Here is a 20,900-nt window from a genome sequence, read left to right on the forward strand (position 1 = left end):
GAGAGAATCAGTGTCCTTGCCCTCGCTCTTCTTAAGGTGATTTTTATGGCTGCCTCACTCCCTGCTTTGTGAACTTTGCTTGGAATTGGGTAAGAGTGGGAAAGAAATCATAGGCAGTGCCAGGCGTATATGCACTTAGTTTATAAACCTGACTTTAATGTTATTTTTTTCTCCTTTCCAATCACAGCCAATTTTAGAATCAGGAGCTGTAGAGCTACTTTGTGGATTAACCCAAAGTGAAAACCCCGCTTTACGAGTGAATGGAATTTGGGCTTTAATGGTATGTTTCACTAAAAGAAGCAGTTATCAGAGTTAAAACTAAAGAGTGTATTCACTGAAATGTCTGGAATTTTGTTTTTAAAAAATCTTGCTATTTGGCCCAGTTTTCTAAAGACCTAGGACCTAGAAGACTTCATTCAGCTTTCAGATTCAAATATAAGCAAGTTACTTGGCCACTGTGTGCCTCAGTTCTCCTATTTATTATTAAGAAAAGTGGGCAGGTGTTGAAATTTGATATCTAATTTTAGGAAAAAAGTTTTCCTCATCATGAACATATACTGATATCTTTATAACGCTACCTACTTGACAAAGTACTTTTGCATCTCCTTTATAACATCTTTTTGAAATAAGCTAGAGAGTATACATAATTACAGGTGAGGTAACTAAGCACAGAGTGGGTAAATAACTTGCCCGAGGTAACAGAGTTGGGGAATAAATGCCTAATAATTGCTTAATTGTTTCTAGTAAATAATTTATAATAATCTAAATGCTAAAACCGTGTAACTATGAAGTCAGAGAACCATTTTTCCTTAAAAGTTTTAAAAATAAAATTTATTGAAATTAAAAATAAAGTAATTCTACATGAAATTTTTAAAACATAATTATAGTAGTTATAATTTAATTACTATGTGCCAGACACCAAGCTAGGTGTTTTACATTTGTTATCTCTAATTTTTATTTTGTATTATATTGATATATATATACCTTACAATTGGGAAACTGGGACTTACAGGGTAAATGAATCATCTGAGGCCTCCCAGCTAGTAAGTCATGGAAATGGGTTCTGGACCTGTCCCACGCCCATACTCTTCTCCCCATACGGGGTATATCTGCTGTCTTTTCACACAAACTTTGGGATGGAAATAATGATCTTCCAAGAAAGCACTGAATTCAGTAGATTCAGTAATTTTTCTCCTTAACTTTGCACCAGCTTTTGGCAATTCTCTTTCTTGAAACTCTTTCCCACGACTTAATTTTTTTTCACCTCACTTTCTACATAGCCTCCTTTTCAACTTCCTTCTTACGGGACATTCCCCTGAGTTTCAGTTCCCAGTTTCCACTTCCCTTTACACTTCAGTTTCTGGAACTTCATCTACTCTCATGGTTTCAACCGCCCCAGTAGAAGAGGTTGCTTTGAAATATACATATCCAGATGTTCCCTATTCCCCAGATCTGTCACTTAAACGGCTGATGGAACTTCATTTGAGAGCCCCCTGACAAGTACAGTTTTAATATTGAAAATTGAACTTATCATCCCACTCTTCAGATTTGTATTAACTGTCTTATTCTCATCAATCTCCGTATTACCAGCTATTATGTTCTTGGTCCATAAAGTATAAAACCTTGGAATTGTCTGTGGCCTGGGTCTCTTGACACTCAGCATGTCTTAAAGCCTTAATTTTAAAAAGTTCCCGGAGGGCAATAAACACATATTATAACAAGTCACTAGTTTGTAAGAGATTTTTATACTAAAAGTTGAGTTATGAGTTATTTGGAACTTGCCTTTTTTTTTCCCCTTCAGACATGTTATTATAGTTCAGGTTAAGCTAGGGTAACCCATAATGTGTCCAGAAATGAGAAAAATGAGCAAAATACCTGCTGGCCATCTAGGGCTACTAGTAGCTTGGATACACCCCCTGCCCCCTGGAGAGCTTCCTGTATGATGTGACCCAGCCATATCAGCACCTAGCGTAGACCTGTGAACACAGTAGGTGTTTCATGCCAGTAAAGTTAACAAAACCCGCTACTTATTTTCATGCATAAAAAGGGGATACCTTTAAGTCTTTGTTCACATGCATGGCACAGTGTACTTAAAGTACACAGAGAGCAGTTAGATAACCAGGAGGATATTAACCAAGCTCACGGATACAGAGAACAGATTGGTGGTTGCCAGAGAGGTGGGGGTGCGGGTGGGAGAAATGGTTAAACCATTTTTTTTTAGTTAAATAAATTGAATTTTTTTAATGTAATAGTAGATTTTGTATTTATTTGAGAAATCTGAAGACATGCAAATGCCATAATCAGAAGTGATCATATTTCTCATAGAGAAGTGTATATAGGAGTGACAGTTATCTTTCTCTTGACAGAATTATAGGTGATTAATAAGAAGCAGGAAAATAATGTGACTTACCTTTAAGGATTTTCTACAGATTCTGTTTATAATTATCAGAATTACTATTAAAATATAATTTAATAAAGCAGTGTAGAGACATGATTCTTGAAACTTCTTTAATCCTTTCAGAATATGGCATTTCAGGCTGAACAAAAAATAAAAGCAGATATTTTACGAAGCTTGAGTACTGAGCAGCTATTCCGGTTATTATCAGATTCAGATTTGAATGTGCTGATGAAGACGTTGGGACTTCTTAGAAATCTCCTCTCCACTCGCCCTGTAAGTAAAATCACCCAGGTTTCCAGATTAGCTACCCCTGCACATGCATTACAGAATACATTGCCCTGCCTCTGCTCTCCCATCAGCATCTGCCTGGGAGTGTGATTCAGTGCCGCCCCTTCCCAGAGAAGCAAGGAGTTGACATTTAGACTTGTCACCTTCATAGACGTTCTAGAAGCTGCTTTGCTATATGCCCACCTGACCCTCCAACTCCTGCACCACCTGTTCTGTCCCCTCCCATTCCTCTGTGCTGGATGGGAGCCTGCCTTGACTTGTTATTTTATTCTTACTTGGTTCGCTGGCCAGGATGAGTTTTCTCATCTGCCCAAATCACCTATCTCTGGGGCCTCTGCTTCTTTCCCTTTAGAGAATTCTTCTTGGTGCTATTCCATAAACAGCTCCTCACCGTGCCCACGTTAACTGGATTGACCTCTGAAGGTGTCAGCCTGGAGAACAGTGGGTATATGTCAGAGCAGGAGAGGCTGAGCCTCGCTGAGGGGTGTTTCTCTCATGTTCCCTGAGCAACAGTGTCAGTGGCCTCAGGCAGAGAAAGAAACATGGGTGGTTCCCTTCTCTGTGCCCCACTTGTTTCCTGAGTCTTCTCAGTACATTGTGCTCCAAGATAGTATTAGTAAATCTACACCATATTTTCCGTGTCTCTGACTTCTCCCTCTCCCCCATCCATTTTTAGTTTCTATTTTCTTTAATGTCCTTGAACTTGAGGATCCTCAGTGATTGCTGTTCTATATTCTATCTGGCTGAGTCTGTGCTCTCTTCATCTTCACATCATCAGCAACAGAAACTGAAGGCAAAATATGGCTTCATAACATAATACAGGCACACCTCAGAGATATTGTGGGTTTAGTTCCAGACCACTGCAGTAAAGAGAGTCACAAGAATTTTTTGGTTTCCCAGTGCATATAAAAGTTATGTTTACACTATACTGTCTTCTATTAAGCATATAGTAGCATTCTGTTTAAAAAAACACTAAGTATATACCTTAATTAAAAAATAATGCTGTTGGAAAAATGATGCCAATAGACTTGCTCAATACAGGGTTGCCACAAACCTTCAATTTGTTAAAAAACAAAACAAACAAACAAAAACCAATATCTACAAAGTGCGATAAATCGAGGTACACTTGTAAACATTGTTCTTTGGCATCTAGTCCTATATACCATGGTGTTCTCTTTGAAGCAGTTGTGTATTGTTTAACTTTTCGAAGCCTTCTGTTCTTGGTCTAAAAAGACTTTGTTCTTCAGATGATAATTGTGGATTTCTCATTGTTTTGCAGCACATAGATAAAATAATGAGTACTCACGGAAAGCAAATTATGCAAGCCGTCACCCTTATTTTGGAAGGGGAGCATAACATTGAGGTCAAAGAGCAGGTATGTGTTCCTTTTTTTTTTTTCCCTTTTCTGAGGAACATCTGAGTGTGAGTACTAAGAGATCATAGTTAAGAGTCTCCTGAAATATTCAAGTCAGCAAAAGGCAGGGTGCAGAGATCAGACATGCTGTAGAGACAGATCTGGGGAGAAAGGTTCTTCACCACCCCTTAAACTCTCTTCAAGAATCCTTACTCTTGGAACAGAAGAAAACATGACCAGAGTCTGGAGTTTTTACCCTCTGTGTCATGTACCGTAGACATTCTCTGTCTCTATGGGGGTCATTCTGATCACCCTGGAGTGAATCCTTTCTCTAGGGTTCACTGTTTCTAGCCCTCTGTATCACCACACTCTGAATTCAAATTCCTGCAACTCCCTGATGAAATAATTCCTTATGCTGGAGACATTTTTTTCTTTCTTTACCTTCATGAATCCCTGTTCCTTATTTTTATCCCATACTCCTACTTTCTACTGTGTTTCAGTAAGGCAGGTTTAGGGTAGGCATAAAAATACAGAGGCTATGCGTTCATTAGGAGACAGTTTGGGAGTGACTCTTCTGTAGTTCCTGGAATTTATTATATGATTTTGAACATAGTGTGTGTATTATATTTTGTCATAAGAGGAAAAGTCACCTGTAAACTTAAATTTTTAACACAAGATCTAAGATAATGGTGACGTTCAGCTTTCTGACATACATGCTGGCTACACAGTGTGTTCACTTTCACCGTTCATGGAGCTATACACTTACATGTATGGGAAAAACTTGCATGAGGTCATCCCTGGGGAGTTGGACTCAGAGTCTAACTGCAGGGCCTCACTCCTTATCCTCTGTGTTCCTGGGTGAAGAGTAATTCATCAGGCTTCAGTAGTCCAGGAAGCAAGAGTAGTAGGACTCAGGAGCTGTGATGGGATTTGTGAGCGAAAGAGGTGATAGATCTGACAGAGTGGTTTTAAGACGGACGTTATAGGTGAATTTCTCTTGAAAGTCAATAATAAACAAGTATGTTTTTTGATGAACAAAACTTTAACACAGTAAAACTATGATCTTGTAGGCATCACTGAATTAGGGCGAATGAGATTCGTTATTGGAACACAACAATAAAGAAGATACAGTGTTCAAAATAAATTAGTCTATCTGGAGAGCATAGAGATTTGTCTATAAAAGGCACCTGCATAGAATTGCACTAACTTGAAAGGTGGGGCAAGATTTAGATGAGGGCAAAAGAGAAGACCAACAACAAAATGTGTTTTGGCAGGATGCAAATGGTACTCTCTCACACAGATGTGGGTGACGGTCCAGAAGTAGGCGACTGTGGGGAGGCTTAAACTGTCTGGTTTTTAGCTAGAAGTTTAATTCTTCTCAAAAGTATCAAAAGATAAGTTTTTTTTTTCTTTTTTACTGAGGTATGTTGATATACAATAAGCTACATGTATTTAAAGCATACAGTGTGATAAGTTGCATGTGTATACGATGGAACAGTCACCATGATCAAGATAGCGAGCATATCTATCACTATCCTTAGATCAGGAGCAAGACAAGTATTCCATTCTTACCCCTCCTATTCATCGTCATTACTGAAACTACTACCAAGTACAATAAGGCAAGAAAAAGAAAGAAAATGCATACAGATAGAAAAGGGAAAAAGTAAAACTATTCCCCAGCAACATGGAAGTCTGTCTAGAAAATGCCATCGACTCAGAAAAAAGCTAGCACTAGTCAGTGAGTTAACCAAGGCCTCAAGGTAGAAAAATCAATTGTATTTTTATATACTAGCATGAGTAACTAGAAATTGAAACTTTTAAAAAAGTATCCTTTACAGTAGCTCAGAAAAAAATGAAATACTATGTATAAATCTCACAAATATGCACAGCTCTGTTTGCTGAAAACTACAAAACACTGATAAAGAAATCTAAGATCTACATAAATAGATGTATCATATTAAAATGTCATTATGTATTATGCTTACTTATGTTACTGGGTTCAATTTACTAACATTTGGTGAGGAATGTTTCACATCTATATTCATGATACAGTATATAGTTTTCTTGTGATGTCTTCGTCTGATTTTGATACGGGGTAATGCTTGCTTCAGGGAATGAGATGGAAGTGTTCTCTCTTCTTCAGTTTTCTGCAAGAAAATTTGCGAAGAAGTGGTCTTCTTTCTGTCTCAGATTTTGGTGGAATGGACCAATGAAGCCATCTGGACCTGGTGTTTCTTTTGTGGAAAGGTGTTTAGCTACAAATTCAAGTTCTTTTATAGAAATAGGATTATTCAGGTTATCTATTTTTTCTTGAGTGAGCTTTGACATTGTGTCTTTCAAGAAATTTGTCCATTTCATCTGTTTTCAAATTTATTAATATAAAAGTATTCAAAATATTCTCTTGTGTTTTAAAGTCTAGTATTCTTTGGATTGAACTGTCTTTTGTTCTTTATATTGGTAATTCCTTTTTTCCTGATTCAGTTTGACAAGAGGTTTGATAGACAAGAGATTTATCCATTTTTTTTTCTCTTCTCCAAGAAGCAGATTTTGGTTTCATTGATTTCCTCCCCCCTGTTATTTTTCTATTACCTATTTCAGGGGTTGGCAAACTGTTTCTACAAAGGGCAAGACAGATATTTTTATGTTTTCCAGGCTACACTGTCTCTGTAGCAACTTTTCAACTGTGCTGTTCTCAGCTGAAAGCAGGTATAGACAATATGTAAGCAAGTGGACGTGGCTGTCTTCCAGTAAAACTTTTTTTGCCAAAACAGGCATTGGGTTGTATTTGGCTCACAAGCCATAATTTGACAATTTCTACTCTATTATCATTGATTTCTAGTTGTTCACAGGAGATTGCGTGTGTGTGGCTTTTATCTCTGCTCCCTAGCTCGTGTATTACATTGGCTTGACCCCAGAACTAACTAGTCTCTTTACGATTTGGTTTCTTGTCTCCATCAGAATATTTACCGTAGGGGTATATGGGCTTCAAAAACTGTAGCTCACTCTGCCATGCTGTCAAGCCTGAGGATGCGATGCATAGGTGTATTCTAACACTCCAAGAAGGGGAATCACTTGCCTATCTTTGCTGACCTAGTCTATTCTGAGGAATGTTTCCTGAAATCCCCTCTTATACTCATTGTCTTAGTGGATAAGAGAGGCGTCGTTCTTCCCTAAGTAAGTCTAAATTCTTACCCATGGTTACAGTCCAAACTTGTTTTTCCCCCATGCTCTCCCCTCAGTCCTGAAGAATTCAAGGGTATTGTGCATGCCAAGATTTCTGACAGGCTCACCACGTACCAGATCACTTTGAAATCTGACATCTTCCTCACATCACCTCTCCCCAACTCCTGGGGCATGTCAGGGTCTCCTCACATGATTTAAGTTTCCAGGAATGAATAGTTCCCAGTGCCTTGGAACATAAGATTGCATTTTCTATGTTTCCTGTATCAGAAAGGCAACCTTTTCTGGTTCAGAACTCACTCCCTAACAGTCTAGTTACTGTAGTATTGTTAACCTAGGAAAAATAAGACCACCCACCCTTTAAGATATCTGAAGGTTTGGACCGTAGTAAGAAAACGGTCTCCTCAATTAGCGATAACCTGCATGCTTAACTAGCTTGAGTCTAGGGGAAAAAAAGGTTGAAACTGGAGAAAATTATTTGAATTTAGACCCCTTCCCCACCTCTCATCACCTTCTTTGAGTGATTCCTTACTGTGCTCCTGGACTCAGTGCCACTTCCTCCAAGAAGCCTTCCCTGACCCTCACATTATCACAAAATGCACGTCTTGCTTTCTCAGTTCCGTTTTTACCTCAGTTACACCGGAGTGAGATGGCTTCGAAGTTAGGGAGTGTGTCCTCGTCCTGTCTCACCCTCGTGTCCTGCGGAGTGGTGGAGGGCATGCATGTTACAGGTGCTCGGCTAGTGTTTGTCTAATTGCTGCAGCTGGTACTGGCGCAGCGGCCCTGTCCCAGTCCTTTCACCTTTACCTTAGTTCTTGCCTCCTGCTGGTCTGGCTGTGAGAATGTAGCAGGTGACAAGAGCAGTCTCTTCCTCCAGGACCAATGTGGTGATTGTCCTCAAGATAGACTGTCCTGCCAGCTGGCACTGGCTCCCTCCAGCCTCCAAATTAGGCCAACCTGGAGTAAACTCCTCCACACAATGTGCTTCCCTTTCTGTTCCTCTAATAGGGTTCAAAAAAGTCAAGAGGTCCTCATTGCATGTGGCTAATGGACAGGGCCCAGGTCTCCCTCCAGAAGGTCATGAGCTTGGAAACCAGTAGCATTTGGAGGGGGAGGTAGGAGGGGTTGTAACACGTGTGAAGCTTCCACCAAAGAGACTATCTCTTTGAAGAAATCTTGTGGGTTAGTAGCAAGAGCTTCTCTGTAAAATAAAATTTTCAAGAAAATAATAATAAATTTCATTTTCCCTGTGATTTGTGTGATGAACTCTAAGACATGGCTGCCTTTACCCAGCAGTGATGGCTTACGCCCAGAAAGAAACCACTGAAACGTTTGGGTTCTCTTTTACCTCAGGGAGATTTTCTTAGGTATGGTTACTTTTGTTGTCAGTGATGTTAGGAGATACGAAATCAGGGCATTTGGAGTAGAACCTGGGAGAACATGTGCCTCAGGTGGGAAATTGTCCAAGTTCTTGAGAAAGCTTGAGCCTGCGGGCTTCAGAGCGTTCCTGATCACTGGCCCTCTGTTCTTTTCTAGACACTGTGCATCCTGGCCAACATAGCAGATGGGACAACGGCAAAAGAGCTTATCATGACCAACGATGACATCCTGCAGAAAATCAAGTACTACATGGTAGGCCTTTGTCCCTTTCACTGCTTCACACTAGCTGCACGTTAGAAGGCAAGGGCTGTAGCCTTGTCAGCTCAAACCAGATTGTGCAGAGATTAAACAAAGAATGGACTCCTCTGTAACAGATTCCAGAAGCTCTCTTCCATCCTGAAGAATAAAACACCAGACAAGCCCTGGAATCTTGTGCCGTTTGGCAGTGTTACCACCTGCCACGCCCCTCCCCACTCGCTCGTCTGACTGCCTCCCTCTTATACAGTGACGACTCGGGCTCTTGGCCCTCTGTCGGCGCCCCCTAGCCCCTTCTTCCCTCTCACAGCTTCAGTCCTATATAGCCTCTAGCCTCTGCTACCTCTGGCAGTTGTCCTTTGATCAGTCTGCTTTTAATCACAATCTGCTACCTGCTTGCAACACCTCAGCCACCTACTGCCATGGTCATACCCTGGATCTTGTCATCACCAGAAACTGCCCATTGTCAAAATCTGGGTATTAAACATCCCTCCTGTTTTCATGCCATCAGTGTCTCTTAGCAAAACCCTAACTGTGGACAAACCTATCTTCTCTTTGCCTGTGTGTCAGAGTTAACTGCAGAGAAAGGCACAGAACCAGGCTGACTGGTTTCGTGTTAAATTCACATTACATAACCTATAATGAGAAACAGTATGGAAAAGAATATATGCATATAACTGAAACACTATGCTGTATGCCAGAAATTAACACAGAGTAAACCAAGTATACTTCAATTAAAAAAAAAGTGTATGTATGCCTATCTCTCTCTCTCTCTCTCTATCTATCTATATATATATATATATACACATACACATACACATACACACACATATATAAATATATATAAAGAGCAATTATAAAATCAACAAGGGAAAAAAATTCACATTACAAAAACTGCATGGCGCTCAGCCCTGCCTGGTACCCTCCTGTGATTCTCCACTGGCATCTCCATTCTCCAAAGAATAGGTAGTACCTTCTCCTTATTCTTTTTTTTGGGGGGGGGATAATTAGGTTTATTTATTTATTAATTATTATTTTTCATTTAACGGAGGTACTGGGGATTGAACCCATGACCTCCTGCTTGCTAAGCATGCGCTCTACCCACTAAGCTGTACCCTCCCCCCTTCCTTATTCTTTAAACCTCACCTCTTCTCTCCCTTACCACTCCTAGTGATGACCTCACCTTCTGTACCTTCTGTTTTATTAGGAGACTAAAAGCCAGAGTCCTTCAGTGGCTCCCTATTACACCCTGAATAAACCCTACAGCCCACATTTGAAGGCCTGTGAGTTCCTACATGACCTGGCTCATCTACATCCCCAGCTCCTCTCCTTCCCCTCTTCCCTTTGAACTACACTGACTGTTCCTCACAGAAGCCACGCGTGTTCTTTCCTGCCTCGGGACCTTCACACATGATGGCTCCTCTGCCTGGAACACTTCTCTCCCCACTCCTTCATGGGGCACCTTCTCACCTCTCAGATCTTAGCTCAACTGATACTTCCTTGTGGGCTTTTGTCTACGTGCATTATTCTTTGTTACTGAATTCTGTTCCCTTCAGAGCACTTGGCTCAATTATCACAACGTATATTTTTTTGTTTGTGCAACTACTGAGTGTCAGCTCCGTGAGGGCAAAGACTGTGTCAGTTCTGTGCACAGTTGTATATCCATCACCTTGTCGGGGCCTGGCCTTTAGCATATGCTCAGTAAGTTGAATGAAAACCGTACTGCTTCAGCCAGGAACTCCCTTCTCTTTCCAGTACCAGATCCGCATGGTATCTCCTCACTTCCCATACTCACTGAGGTACGCCTGCCTCTCTGCTGCTGTTCAGAGCCAGACTTCCTAAAAGCATCTTCTGCACATGCCTCTAAATTCACTCTTCAGCAAACTTCCTCTGGCCTCCACCCCATCACTCAACTGAAACTGTTCTGGTTAAAGTCACCAACAAACCTCTGTGATGCCAAATCCAAAGGATAGTCTTCTCTCCTCATCTTAGCTCACTTACAGCGAACTTCTCCACAGCTGGCTGTTTCCTTCTGCTGGAAACATTCTTTTCTCTTGGTTTCCATGACATTACGCCTCCCTGCTTAGCCCTGGACTCTCTCCTTTTCTCTCCCACGTGGCTCCTGAGACTAATGGTTAACACCTTGTTGCACAGTGGAGTCTCCTAGGGAGCTCTCAAAGACCATTGCCTTGCCCCTTTCCTCCCAAGATTCTGACTTAATAGCCTGGACATCAGGGTATTTTTTAAGGTTCCCCAGGTGGTTCTTCTGTACATGGCTAGAGTTGAGAACCTCTGATTTAGGGGAATCTCATTCGCTCCCATGGCTTTTACTGTCACCTCTATTCTTTTTCTGATTTCTGGTTCTAGTTCAGTAGTCATTTTGATAAGTTAGGCATTACAGTATTTACACTTTCATGGTATCAAGCAGTATAAAACACAGCCACAGTAATGGTTACTGGCCTCCAAAAGCCATGACAACAAGCTTCCCTGATGGTGTCTACAGCTTTACAAATGCTGGTTTCTCAATGGGGGCTGGGGAGGGGGGCAAGATCGAGGGTCACGTGAGGGTTTACCTCCAGCCTCGACCTCTCTTCTGAACTCCAGTCCCGTGTATCCTCCTGCCTACCCAGCATCTCCATGTGGCTGTCTGAAGCCTCTTGAGGTTGATGTTTAAAAATCAGTTCTTAAATATCTCCCCTAAACCTAAATTTCTCCCCCCAACCTTTTCTCTCAGTGTAGTGGCTCCACCGTTTACCCCTTTGCTCACACCCAGGAGTCAGTCTTGATTTCCCCAGCGCTTTCACCTGGTTGATCCAGTTTATCAGTAGGTCCTGTCAGCCCTGCCGCCAACGCTGATCTGCATCCTGTTGTTCACTTCTTCCTTTTACCACTGCCCTCACCCCAGTCCAGGCCACGGCATCTCAGGCCTGATGGGCTCTAGCAGCCTCCCAGACACCTCTGCACTGTCGCTCCCACCTGTCAGCCTGGGTGATCTTCTGAAATTGTTAAGTCCCGCCTTGTCCCTCCACTGCTTAAATCCTGCAGGGCTTCCCGTCAACTCAGAATGAGGTCCAGTCCTTCCTCTGGCCTGCAGGGCCCACGGTGGAGCTGTGCCTCCCTCTCTGCATTAGCAGCACGCTGCTTTCCTGCCCTGTGTGCACAAGCTGTGCCGCTGCTGCTTACCTCGCGCCTTCTCAGACCTGGTCCTTCCTCTTGGCGCCTCTTGCTCTTTGTACACTGGCACCCTCCTACTCTTCTTATTCTTTATTCTTTCTCTGTTTAAGTATTGCCTCCTTCAAAGAGATCTTTTCTGTGTATTTCTCCGAAATTAGGAATTAGGTTCCTACCCCTCCACCCTCCAGGGTTCTCTATCACAGCAATTTGTTTCCTCAAAAAATATTGAGTGAATGATGAATGAACTTGTATGTAGTAAATACTTATTGTTATGCTATAAATAAGTTCATTTATTCAGCAAATACACACTGATGGCCTGATGCCGGGAGCAGATGATACATTTTGTTATGTTTTGTAGGAACCCAAACTAGACAGCTCTTTAAGAGTCTTGGCAGGTAGAAGGAAAAAGAAAACCACCCACCATAGAATTCTAATGAGGGAAGCCATGTCCTTCCCTTTGTCTCCGCTTAGTTGAGATGCAGTTCTCCGCAGCAAGACAAGGCTGTCTCAGCCCTCGAGGACCATTGAGCGCTTCGAGCCGCAGTGTTTCCCCAGATATGCTTAAGTTATTGTAATGTCCTGGGGACTTTCTTTTTTAATTGACCAATAGGAAAATCATCAGGAAAGATTGTTTTACCATTAGGTCTTCTTTCATTTAGGAGAAACACTCTATATGGATAAATAATAACTTAAGCAAAAATGGTTGTACTTTCAGTATATAAAGAGAAATAAACAGAAAGTATGTTTCAGGAGGCCCCTTACGAATAAAAGAGGCTCTATCAGGTTTTCTGTGATGTTCCTGTAGAAATGAGTCATTTGATGAGATAATCAGGCCAGAGAGATGAGTACCGAGTGCACGTGCATCCAGTTTATTGGCCTGGTGACCCGAGCATCTCGTAACGCAGACAGAGCTCAGTCAGGAGCACGGGCTGGTCGGGTGCCAGTGTTCCCGTGTACAAGGGTGGCGGGATAGGTTGCAGACTGCACCTGTGGCCCTGGGGGTGGGGGTTGTTTTCTGAAATTGGAGTGTGAGTGTCTTTTGGCAAGGTTTCACTCCCCCTGGCCAGCTTTCCCACCATTTTCTGTTGTCTCTAGCCCAACCTGTTCACCCAGTAGTGCTCACTTTGTAGCTCCTCAAGACACTGGGTTTAAGAGTAAGTCCCCTGAAAGAACGAAGTAGACCTCAATGAAGTAGACCTCAATAGTCTACTAGATCATGAGTTCAAAAAGGGCCCTATAAAAGCACTGAAGGAAATGAGAGAGACTGCAAATAAAAACACAGAATACCATTCAAAGAAAATGGAAACATAAAGAGGAGCCAATTAAAAACAGAAAACTCAGTGGCTGAGATAAGAGCCAAGCTAAATTCTTTTAGAAGCAGACTAGATAACGCAGAGGGACAAATAAGTGACTTAGAAGACATTCGGGTTTGAGGTCCCCGCTTCAAACTTTTAGGCTATTGGAATTGTCTGTGGTATGTTCCAAAAAATTACCTCAAATGAGATTACCTCCATTTCTTCTTTCTTTTTCTGCATCAAATAGGGTCATTCACATGTCAAATTGCAGCTTGCCGCTATGTTTTGTATATCAAACCTCATATGGAATGACGAGGAAGGTAAGAGATGGGTGAGATTTGTCCTGAAGAAAATTGCAGGAAGGGAGGGTCTTGCACAGGAAAGGCATCAGGTGCCCAGAAGTCCTGGGTAGAGGCACCATTCATTTGGTCCCAGGCCCCCAACTGAGTCCCTTAGGATGAGAATCTGTGTGACTAGCTGACACTGAGCCCCCAACTTGGAGTCGGCACTGTTCCGGATTACTGAGGGTGGGGTGCAGGAGACCCTAGAGAAGTAAGTGACAGTCCTTGCCCTTGAGAAGGCTAAGGAGGAGGATGGCGAACTGCCCTTGAAGAAGATGAGAGGTGCAAGTATACAGCCTTTCATTCTGTGCAGGGAAGCACAGGGAAGGACTACAGGCAGGTGAGCTTCGTGGAGAAGAGGGGGTGTTGGTGAGGAATGAGAAACACACTGGGACTAGGGAAGTGGCTAGTCTGTAAGGAGGCCTCTGTAGGTCTCCACCTGGACTGTATTAGAATCACCCAGGGATTTTTGCACCAGCCGGTTAAATCAGAATCTCTAGGGGTGGGCTCCAGGCAGAAGTGTTTTTTTTTAATCCCTCAAATGATTCCACTGTATAGCCAAGGTAGTGAACAGATGTAAGAGAGCAATGGGTTTCAGTGCTGCGTTGACTACATGAAAATCACATGAGCAACTTTTTAAAATGCAGATTTCTGGCTCCCCCTAGAGATTCTGGTTCACTATGTCTCGAGGAGGTCACTGCATGAGTGAGTGACTGTGGGCTCTTCAGTGGGGAGGAAGGAATCCAGGAGAATTACTATTCTTCCAGATCAAAGTGAAAGGAGGAAAAACTGGATTCAACATACAGGCCAGGCCAGGTGTCAGGCAACCAGAGTCACTCTCACAGCGTCCTGGTCTGGTTGGAAGGTAGAACATAGTAGTATGGACTTGGAACTACCACCTGCTAAGAGGCAACAGGAAGTGCTGGGAGGTCCGAGGAGGGTGGAAGAGAATAGAGGGGGGAAAAAGACCTGTTTGGAGTAGGAAGAGCCTGGCTAAGTATGTCCAGAAAGAAGTGATGAAGATGGGGCCTGATGGAGAGAGCCTTGTGCCAGTCTATAGAATCTGACCATGACCCTGTCTGTGGTCCATGGAGAAATCAATCCAGCAGCAGAATCCAGGATGGACTGCAGGAAGGAGGGTCAAGAGGAAGAGAGACCAGTTAAAATGCTGTTGGGGAATCCAAGCACGAAGGCATTCGGCTACATTGAGGAGGGTGAGGGCAAGGGGGAGGAAGGAAGCGGGGAGTGGAGGACACTGGTAAGGCCCTGGGTGGTTGGTCGTGCATTAAGGAGAGTAACTGCCTGGGTCATGTTCCCAGTAACCTGTTAGCTTCCATCTCTCAGGTTCACAAGAACGCCAGGATAAATTACGAGACATGGGCATTGTGGATATTCTACACAAACTGAGTCAGTCACCAGATTCAAACCTTTGTGACAAGTGAGTATCAAGGTGAAAGGGCCTTGCTTTGAGGTATGTTGGATTTGTTTATGGAAGGGTTTGAATTGCTTAGTAAGTCACATGGCCAAACTCAAAATCTTTTAGATCCCTGGATTTCTTTTTTAATAATCTGTGAGCCAACTATGTGACATCTGAGTAAGAGCTAAACTAATAATGAGCAAATTATTCAAGATTCTCATTTTAACTCTGAATAACATGAGCCTGGGCCATCTCAGTGGGTATCTGGAGAGGATCCCGAGGCCATTCCCATGCATTCCCTCAATCATTAGACTAGATCTTAGGCCTTTTAACAATAAAAACATTCATTAGCTCAAAACCTCACTGAGTACCTGCTGCCAGCCTGGCCTGACTGTTGGGGATACAGCAGTGACCATTATGGAGTCCCTGTCTTCCAAAGACTCACCATTTACTGGGAGAGACAAGAGTCATGGTCAGAGATCCCTCTAACCTGAGAATAGCCAAGAACGTTTCTCCTGGCTGTGTGCACTTTTCATAATACAGCCTTCACTTCCCAGCTCACCTGCATCCTCCTGACTCTCAAGCGTGGCTCAGAAGCACCTCACAGTCTGGCTCTGCCTGCCTCGTGCTTTCCCCACCCCCTGGCCTCCCCCCCCCCATGCTCCAGCCACACGTGCCCTGTCATTGTATCACACCTTCAGGCATTTACACGTTCTCTTCCATCTGATTTGCCATCCCAGTCCCCTCTCCTCTGAATCCCCATTCAGTCAATGAATATTTTTGTTAATACTAACCTCTACCAGGCATCTTTTCAGTTATTGGAGATAAAACGGTGACTAAAATTGATGAAGTCGTTGCCCTCGTGGAACTTAAATTCTAGCACAGAAGACACAATAAGCAAATTAATGTGTAGCAGGTAATGAAGGGTACTGTGAAGAAAAATCAGCAAGGTGAGGGTGTGGAGAGTAAGAAAGCTCTTCATATAGATGAGTCAGTAAAGGCCTCCCTGAGGATGTGACGTTTGGTCAGAGGCCTGAATGAAATGACAGGGCCTGCCAGGCCGATGTTTAGAAGAGAGGTATTCCAGGCAGAGGGGACTCAAGGCAGGAATGAGCTTGGCTGCTTAAGAAAAAGCAGGAAGACCACAGGAAAATAAACGAGGGGGAGAGTGATAAGCAGTGGACTCAGGGAGCCTTGTAGGCCATAGTAAGGACTTTGGATTTTATTCAGAGTTTAATAGGAAGTCATTGGAGAGTTTTGAACAGAAGAGACAGTATCTGATTTGAACTTTTAAAAGAGCCCTCTGGTGGCCGTTTGGAGAATCGTCTGTAGTAGGGCAGGAATGAAAGCAGGGAGACCAGCTGAAGGCTGTTCCAGTCTTGTCAGGTAAGAGATGGGGGCGGTAGTGGTAGGAGTGGTGAGATGTAGTTGGATTCAGAATGTAATCTAAAGGTAGAGCCAATAGGATTTGCCCATGCATCCCCTGTAGGCTGTTAAAGAAAGAGGGGAAAGGAAAATGCTTAGAGTTTTGTTCTGAGCAACTGAATAGAGGGTTGTCACTTACCAAGTTAGTGAAGAACACAAGAGAAGTGGGGGTAGAGAGGACCCAGAGTCCTTGTCTGGTGTTCCAGCTTTTTGATGCTGTTTGATATCCAAGGGACTTGGGAGAGTGGGGCTGAAGATACAAATTGGGATGATATAGAAAGCCGTGGAGCTGGATGGAGTCACCTAAGGAGGGTGAAAGAGGAGAGAAGACAGGAGGGCTAAGGAGCATGCTTGGGACACGCCAACATTTTGGAGGAGATAAAAAAGGTCCAGCAGAGGAACAGAAGGAAGAGCTGGTAAGGCAGACCGAGACCCAGGTGCATAAGGTGTCCTGAAAGCAAGGGCAGAGAATTCCCTGGACAGTGGCCACGGGTCCTTCAAAACTCAGACCAGGTTGTCGCCTCCGCCGAGAAGTCTTGCTGGACCATCCTCCACCCTCCCCCGGGCTGTGCCAGGGACTCCTTCTCTGCTCCCACGGCACCTAGATAACATCCCACTGTGACACGGCTGTCAGCTTGCCCATTGGCCCTACGGAAGGGAAGAGGCACTGGGTCATGGCTCCCTGAGTGAACGGCTGTGCCAGATCAGAGCACACAGAAACCGGGCCTCTGCCTCCCTGAAGCCTGCCGTCCAGGGGCTTAGAGAAGACAGACCCCCAAATAACTGCAGCCCGAGGCGGCCGCTCAGATGAGCATCACGTCACAGGCAAGTCACGAGCAGCCACATGCCGAAGGCTGGATCTGAGCTGAACCTTGAGGACTGGAGCCGCCGCCTTTGCCTCCACAGCTGCTGGCCTAAGAGACAGCCTCTGTCAGCCTGTGTCTTCTGGCTGGGAGCCAGCCTGTTCCCTGGGGTTATCTTTCATGTTTGTTCAGAAATTAAACTAATTCTGCTCAAGGTCATCTCTGGGATGACCTGGAACACTAAAAGAGGCCTCACCAGCATGAGATGGAATAGGTTTAAGCCCTGGCCTGCGTTGCTGAGACTGGCCTGGTCCTGTTTCCCCAGATTTGTGTGGCACATATGTTTTCAGCAGTTCTTAAACTCCATTAACAGAGTCAAGGTCTGAGCTCCCCTGCCTAAGTCCATTTAGGAAAGGTGACCTTGCCTGCAAACCCATCCATCCGAAAAACGCCTTAGATATTAATAGATAGCGGAAGGCTAGCGAGGGCACAGTCTCTGAGGGCAGATGTAATCAAACACAGCCAACCCTTAGAAAGACCCAGAAGGAGTCTGAATTGGCAGTTTTAAAAAGCAATGCAGAACTCCAGTCAAGACCCTCACGGGGACGTTCCCATCATGGCCCAGTAAAATCTATTACCTAGAGATGACATCTCTCCAGTTCTTTCTGTCTCTGAGGCTTTGTGATCCTTCACTTTCAAACACTTACAGATGAGGAGAAATTACTAACCAGGCCTCTCCACCCCAGGCTCAGAGGGCCTCAGATCTGTGAAGTTACGGTGTATAAGAGGTCACCTGCAGCATTATTCATAATGTGTTCCCTAGGAAAACAGTCTTGTAGAAACCCAGCTCGCTCATAACATGGAGCGGCCTGCATGGAGCTCTCTGTTCTGATGGATCGGACTGTTTACACCGAAGAAACTGCACTTGAGTCCAGCCTATTGCATGCCCAGTCTACTTTCATCAGCTGATAGTAATGGGAAATTTTAGCCTTTACTTTCCATAACTTAGATGGGGAGGCCATTGCTAAAACCAGACTTCCTAACTTCCACAGCTGAACTATACCAAGTTCATGATGAGAGAGTAAAGGTAGCCTTCTCAGTCCCCACTTAAAGGAAGGCACTTTGACAAGGATCTGGACAGGTTAAGTCATTGTCCAATTACAGCTTTTCCTCTCTGACCAGCTACCTTCTTCCCTAATCACCATGACAACCGCCATCCCACGCTGGTCAGTGTCATCAGGCATGATGAGAATGGAATAAAATTGTAACCTCCCTTCCTCAGTTTTAAAGCATTTGAACCACGAGGCACCCTCATCCCATGAGCTCTTGGCCCTCCCCATGTAACTTTTCATCAGCACCTACCCACCTCTCCGTGTGTCAGTTTTCCTCATAGCTTCCCAGAACCCTAAGTGTCCTCCCCAGTGTCCTGCAGTGCTAGATAAAACCTACACCAGAACAGGAGAAAGTCAGGAATTCCAGATCCATCACAACTCTATGCCAGTGACAGGAAAACTATAGAATGTCACCAGGCTGCAGCAGCTGTAGGGACAAGAGCAGGGCCACAGGAAGAGGAATGTAGGCAGCCTGGGTTTGAAGTTTGTGCTGACACAGATCTCTGCCCCCCGTGGCAGATGTCAACAGGGCTCACCCCAGTTCCCTTTGGGAATCCACCTTTCTTGGCTCTCCCAGCTATCATCTTTGAACCGAGGCTTTTTTGCCTTAATCACATTTCTGAGGTGATGGCTAACAGGAACTTTGTGATTCCAGGGCAAAGATGGCACTGCAGCAGTACCTGGCGTGAGGGGAGCGCCCTGGGCACCTGCAAGCATCCCACATCCTTGTTAAAGGAAGTACAGGAACTAGCCTCATTTGATTCCTTCTATTTGCACAAGTCACCTTGGACTGCAGGGAGCTGTTTTGCAAAAGCAATTTGGTAGGCTTAGATCTCAAATTCATCTTGAGGACTTTTTTTTTTTTTTTTTTGAGGTAGTAATTTCCTCAGAGGACTATTGTGTTTTGTTTTGTTTCTTTCTGAGCTACCTGGACTCTATTAGAACAATCAATTATTTTCCATTGGACCTACAATTTTTTGCCTATGCTGCAGCCACTTTGTGAGTGAGAATGGATGTGTGTCTGCGCACACAGGTGTGTGTGTATGTGTGTGTGTGTGCGTGCGTGCACGAGGGACAGAGTGAATGGGTGCGTGTGTCTGTGAGGGATACCTCAAAGTTTTCTTTCCTTATTTTGTGTGAAAATCTCTTTTCTACAGATTTTCCAGGGTTTAAGCATTGCTTGCTGTATAAAAAACTTTACTGAATTATATACAGTTTGAATGAAATGTTATTTTAAAAACAAAACAATTGTTAAGTGTTCCATAAAGGTTATGTTGAATTTTGGTCAGATGAATATTTGTAAGTAAAAAATATATGCATTTCTGAACCTCAACTTACATAGATTTTCTTTATAAAAAAAAACAAAACAAAACAAAACAAAAAACCCAAAAAACAAAAAAAAAAAAAAAAAAAAGAAAAGGTTGGCTATAGTTGGCCTGAATAACAGGCACAATATATGGTGCTGTGCAAAATAGTAAGCTAGCATCTTACTGCCGTCAATATCAGCAGGTACAGAGCCTCTTTTCAGCCTAATTCAATAAGCTCTCAGGCTTCCAAGTCACATGGACAGGGTGGAGTGAAGTGAGGCAACAGATACACTATACGTTTTTTGAAACATCGAAGGGAAGTAGAACTACTGATGGTGAAAGCCGAGCCGGGACTCCAGTGGGCCACGTTTGGCGGGAACTGGGCGCTGAGAGCCTCCCAACTGCTCTGAATCCTGTCACTGGTGTAGCAACACACGGCAGGATTTAGAACCAGTCATGGAAACTTGTGCTCAAGCTAAAGTAGGTCATCACTTCCTGGAAACAAAGTCTGATCACCTTGTGCTTCCTGAAACAGCATATATCACTGTGAAACTGAAGAATGTTCTACAGACGCATCTACAGAGGCAAAGAACAGGATAGTTTAGAAAGCTGTTTTTCTCTTGGCTACACTCAGCAAATTCTGTATACTTGTCACTCAGGACTGCTATTCAGTGTGCTTTTATAAAATGATATGGAAATTTTAGTAAGAGATGCAGCTAAGATCTTTTCCTGCCCGAAGCCCGAAGCACTGAAGTTTGAGAGAAGGCAAGGGGGTCTCCCCAGGAGAACCGAAGATGACTTCTTTTTACAGCCAGTACTGCTTAGCCCTTTGGCAGCCCTGAGCTTGGCACCTGCTTCAGCTTCTGGGTCAGCCTCAAGCTGAACTCAACGAGGTTGCTCTTGACTATTTGAAGGTACAGCCAGCCTTCCTCTTCTGTTTGCTATAAGAAGTTGAAAGGCATTGCAGCCAAGAAGCGAGGTCTGCGGCCCAGAAGCTTGCCTGAGTGCATGTCCCAAACAGGCTCCCGAGCCCGCCAGCCACTCCAGACGGGGCTGCTCCAGGTGCAGCCACCCCGTCACCAGCCTGCTCCTTCCTTGGAAGATTTAAATGTGTTTGATTGCAAATGAATGTTTTAAAAGTGTATTTAATGCAGTTTTTTTCTGTTCTCAA

The 20,900-nt window shown here is 43.7% G+C and overlaps 1 protein-coding gene across 5 annotated transcripts in view; it reads left to right on the top strand.

The window, feature by feature from the left end:
- ARMC8 (armadillo repeat containing 8) overlaps positions 1-19,856 on the top strand; it is a 95,146-nt gene extending 75,290 nt beyond the window's left edge. For 3 of the 5 annotated variants that reach the window (XM_010976768.3, XM_064491486.1, XM_010976769.3), the window contains 7 exons: positions 188-280; positions 2,522-2,671; positions 3,966-4,061; positions 8,757-8,852; positions 13,572-13,644; positions 15,010-15,103; positions 19,078-19,856. In XM_010976768.3, the coding sequence (XP_010975070.1) occupies positions 188-280; positions 2,522-2,671; positions 3,966-4,061; positions 8,757-8,852; positions 13,572-13,644; positions 15,010-15,103; positions 19,078-19,111 (636 nt within the window). In that variant the 3' untranslated portion in view covers positions 19,112-19,856. The remainder of the gene's footprint in view (positions 1-187; positions 281-2,521; positions 2,672-3,965; positions 4,062-8,756; positions 8,853-13,571; positions 13,645-15,009; positions 15,104-19,077) is intronic. The other 2 variants (XM_031441759.2, XM_064491503.1) reach the window with 1 other exon arrangement.
- Positions 19,857-20,900: the final 1,044 nt, after the last annotated feature.

Source organism: Camelus dromedarius, chromosome 2 (genome assembly GCF_036321535.1).
Source record: "Camelus dromedarius isolate mCamDro1 chromosome 2, mCamDro1.pat, whole genome shotgun sequence".
Taxonomy (NCBI): domain Eukaryota; kingdom Metazoa; phylum Chordata; class Mammalia; order Artiodactyla; family Camelidae; genus Camelus; species Camelus dromedarius.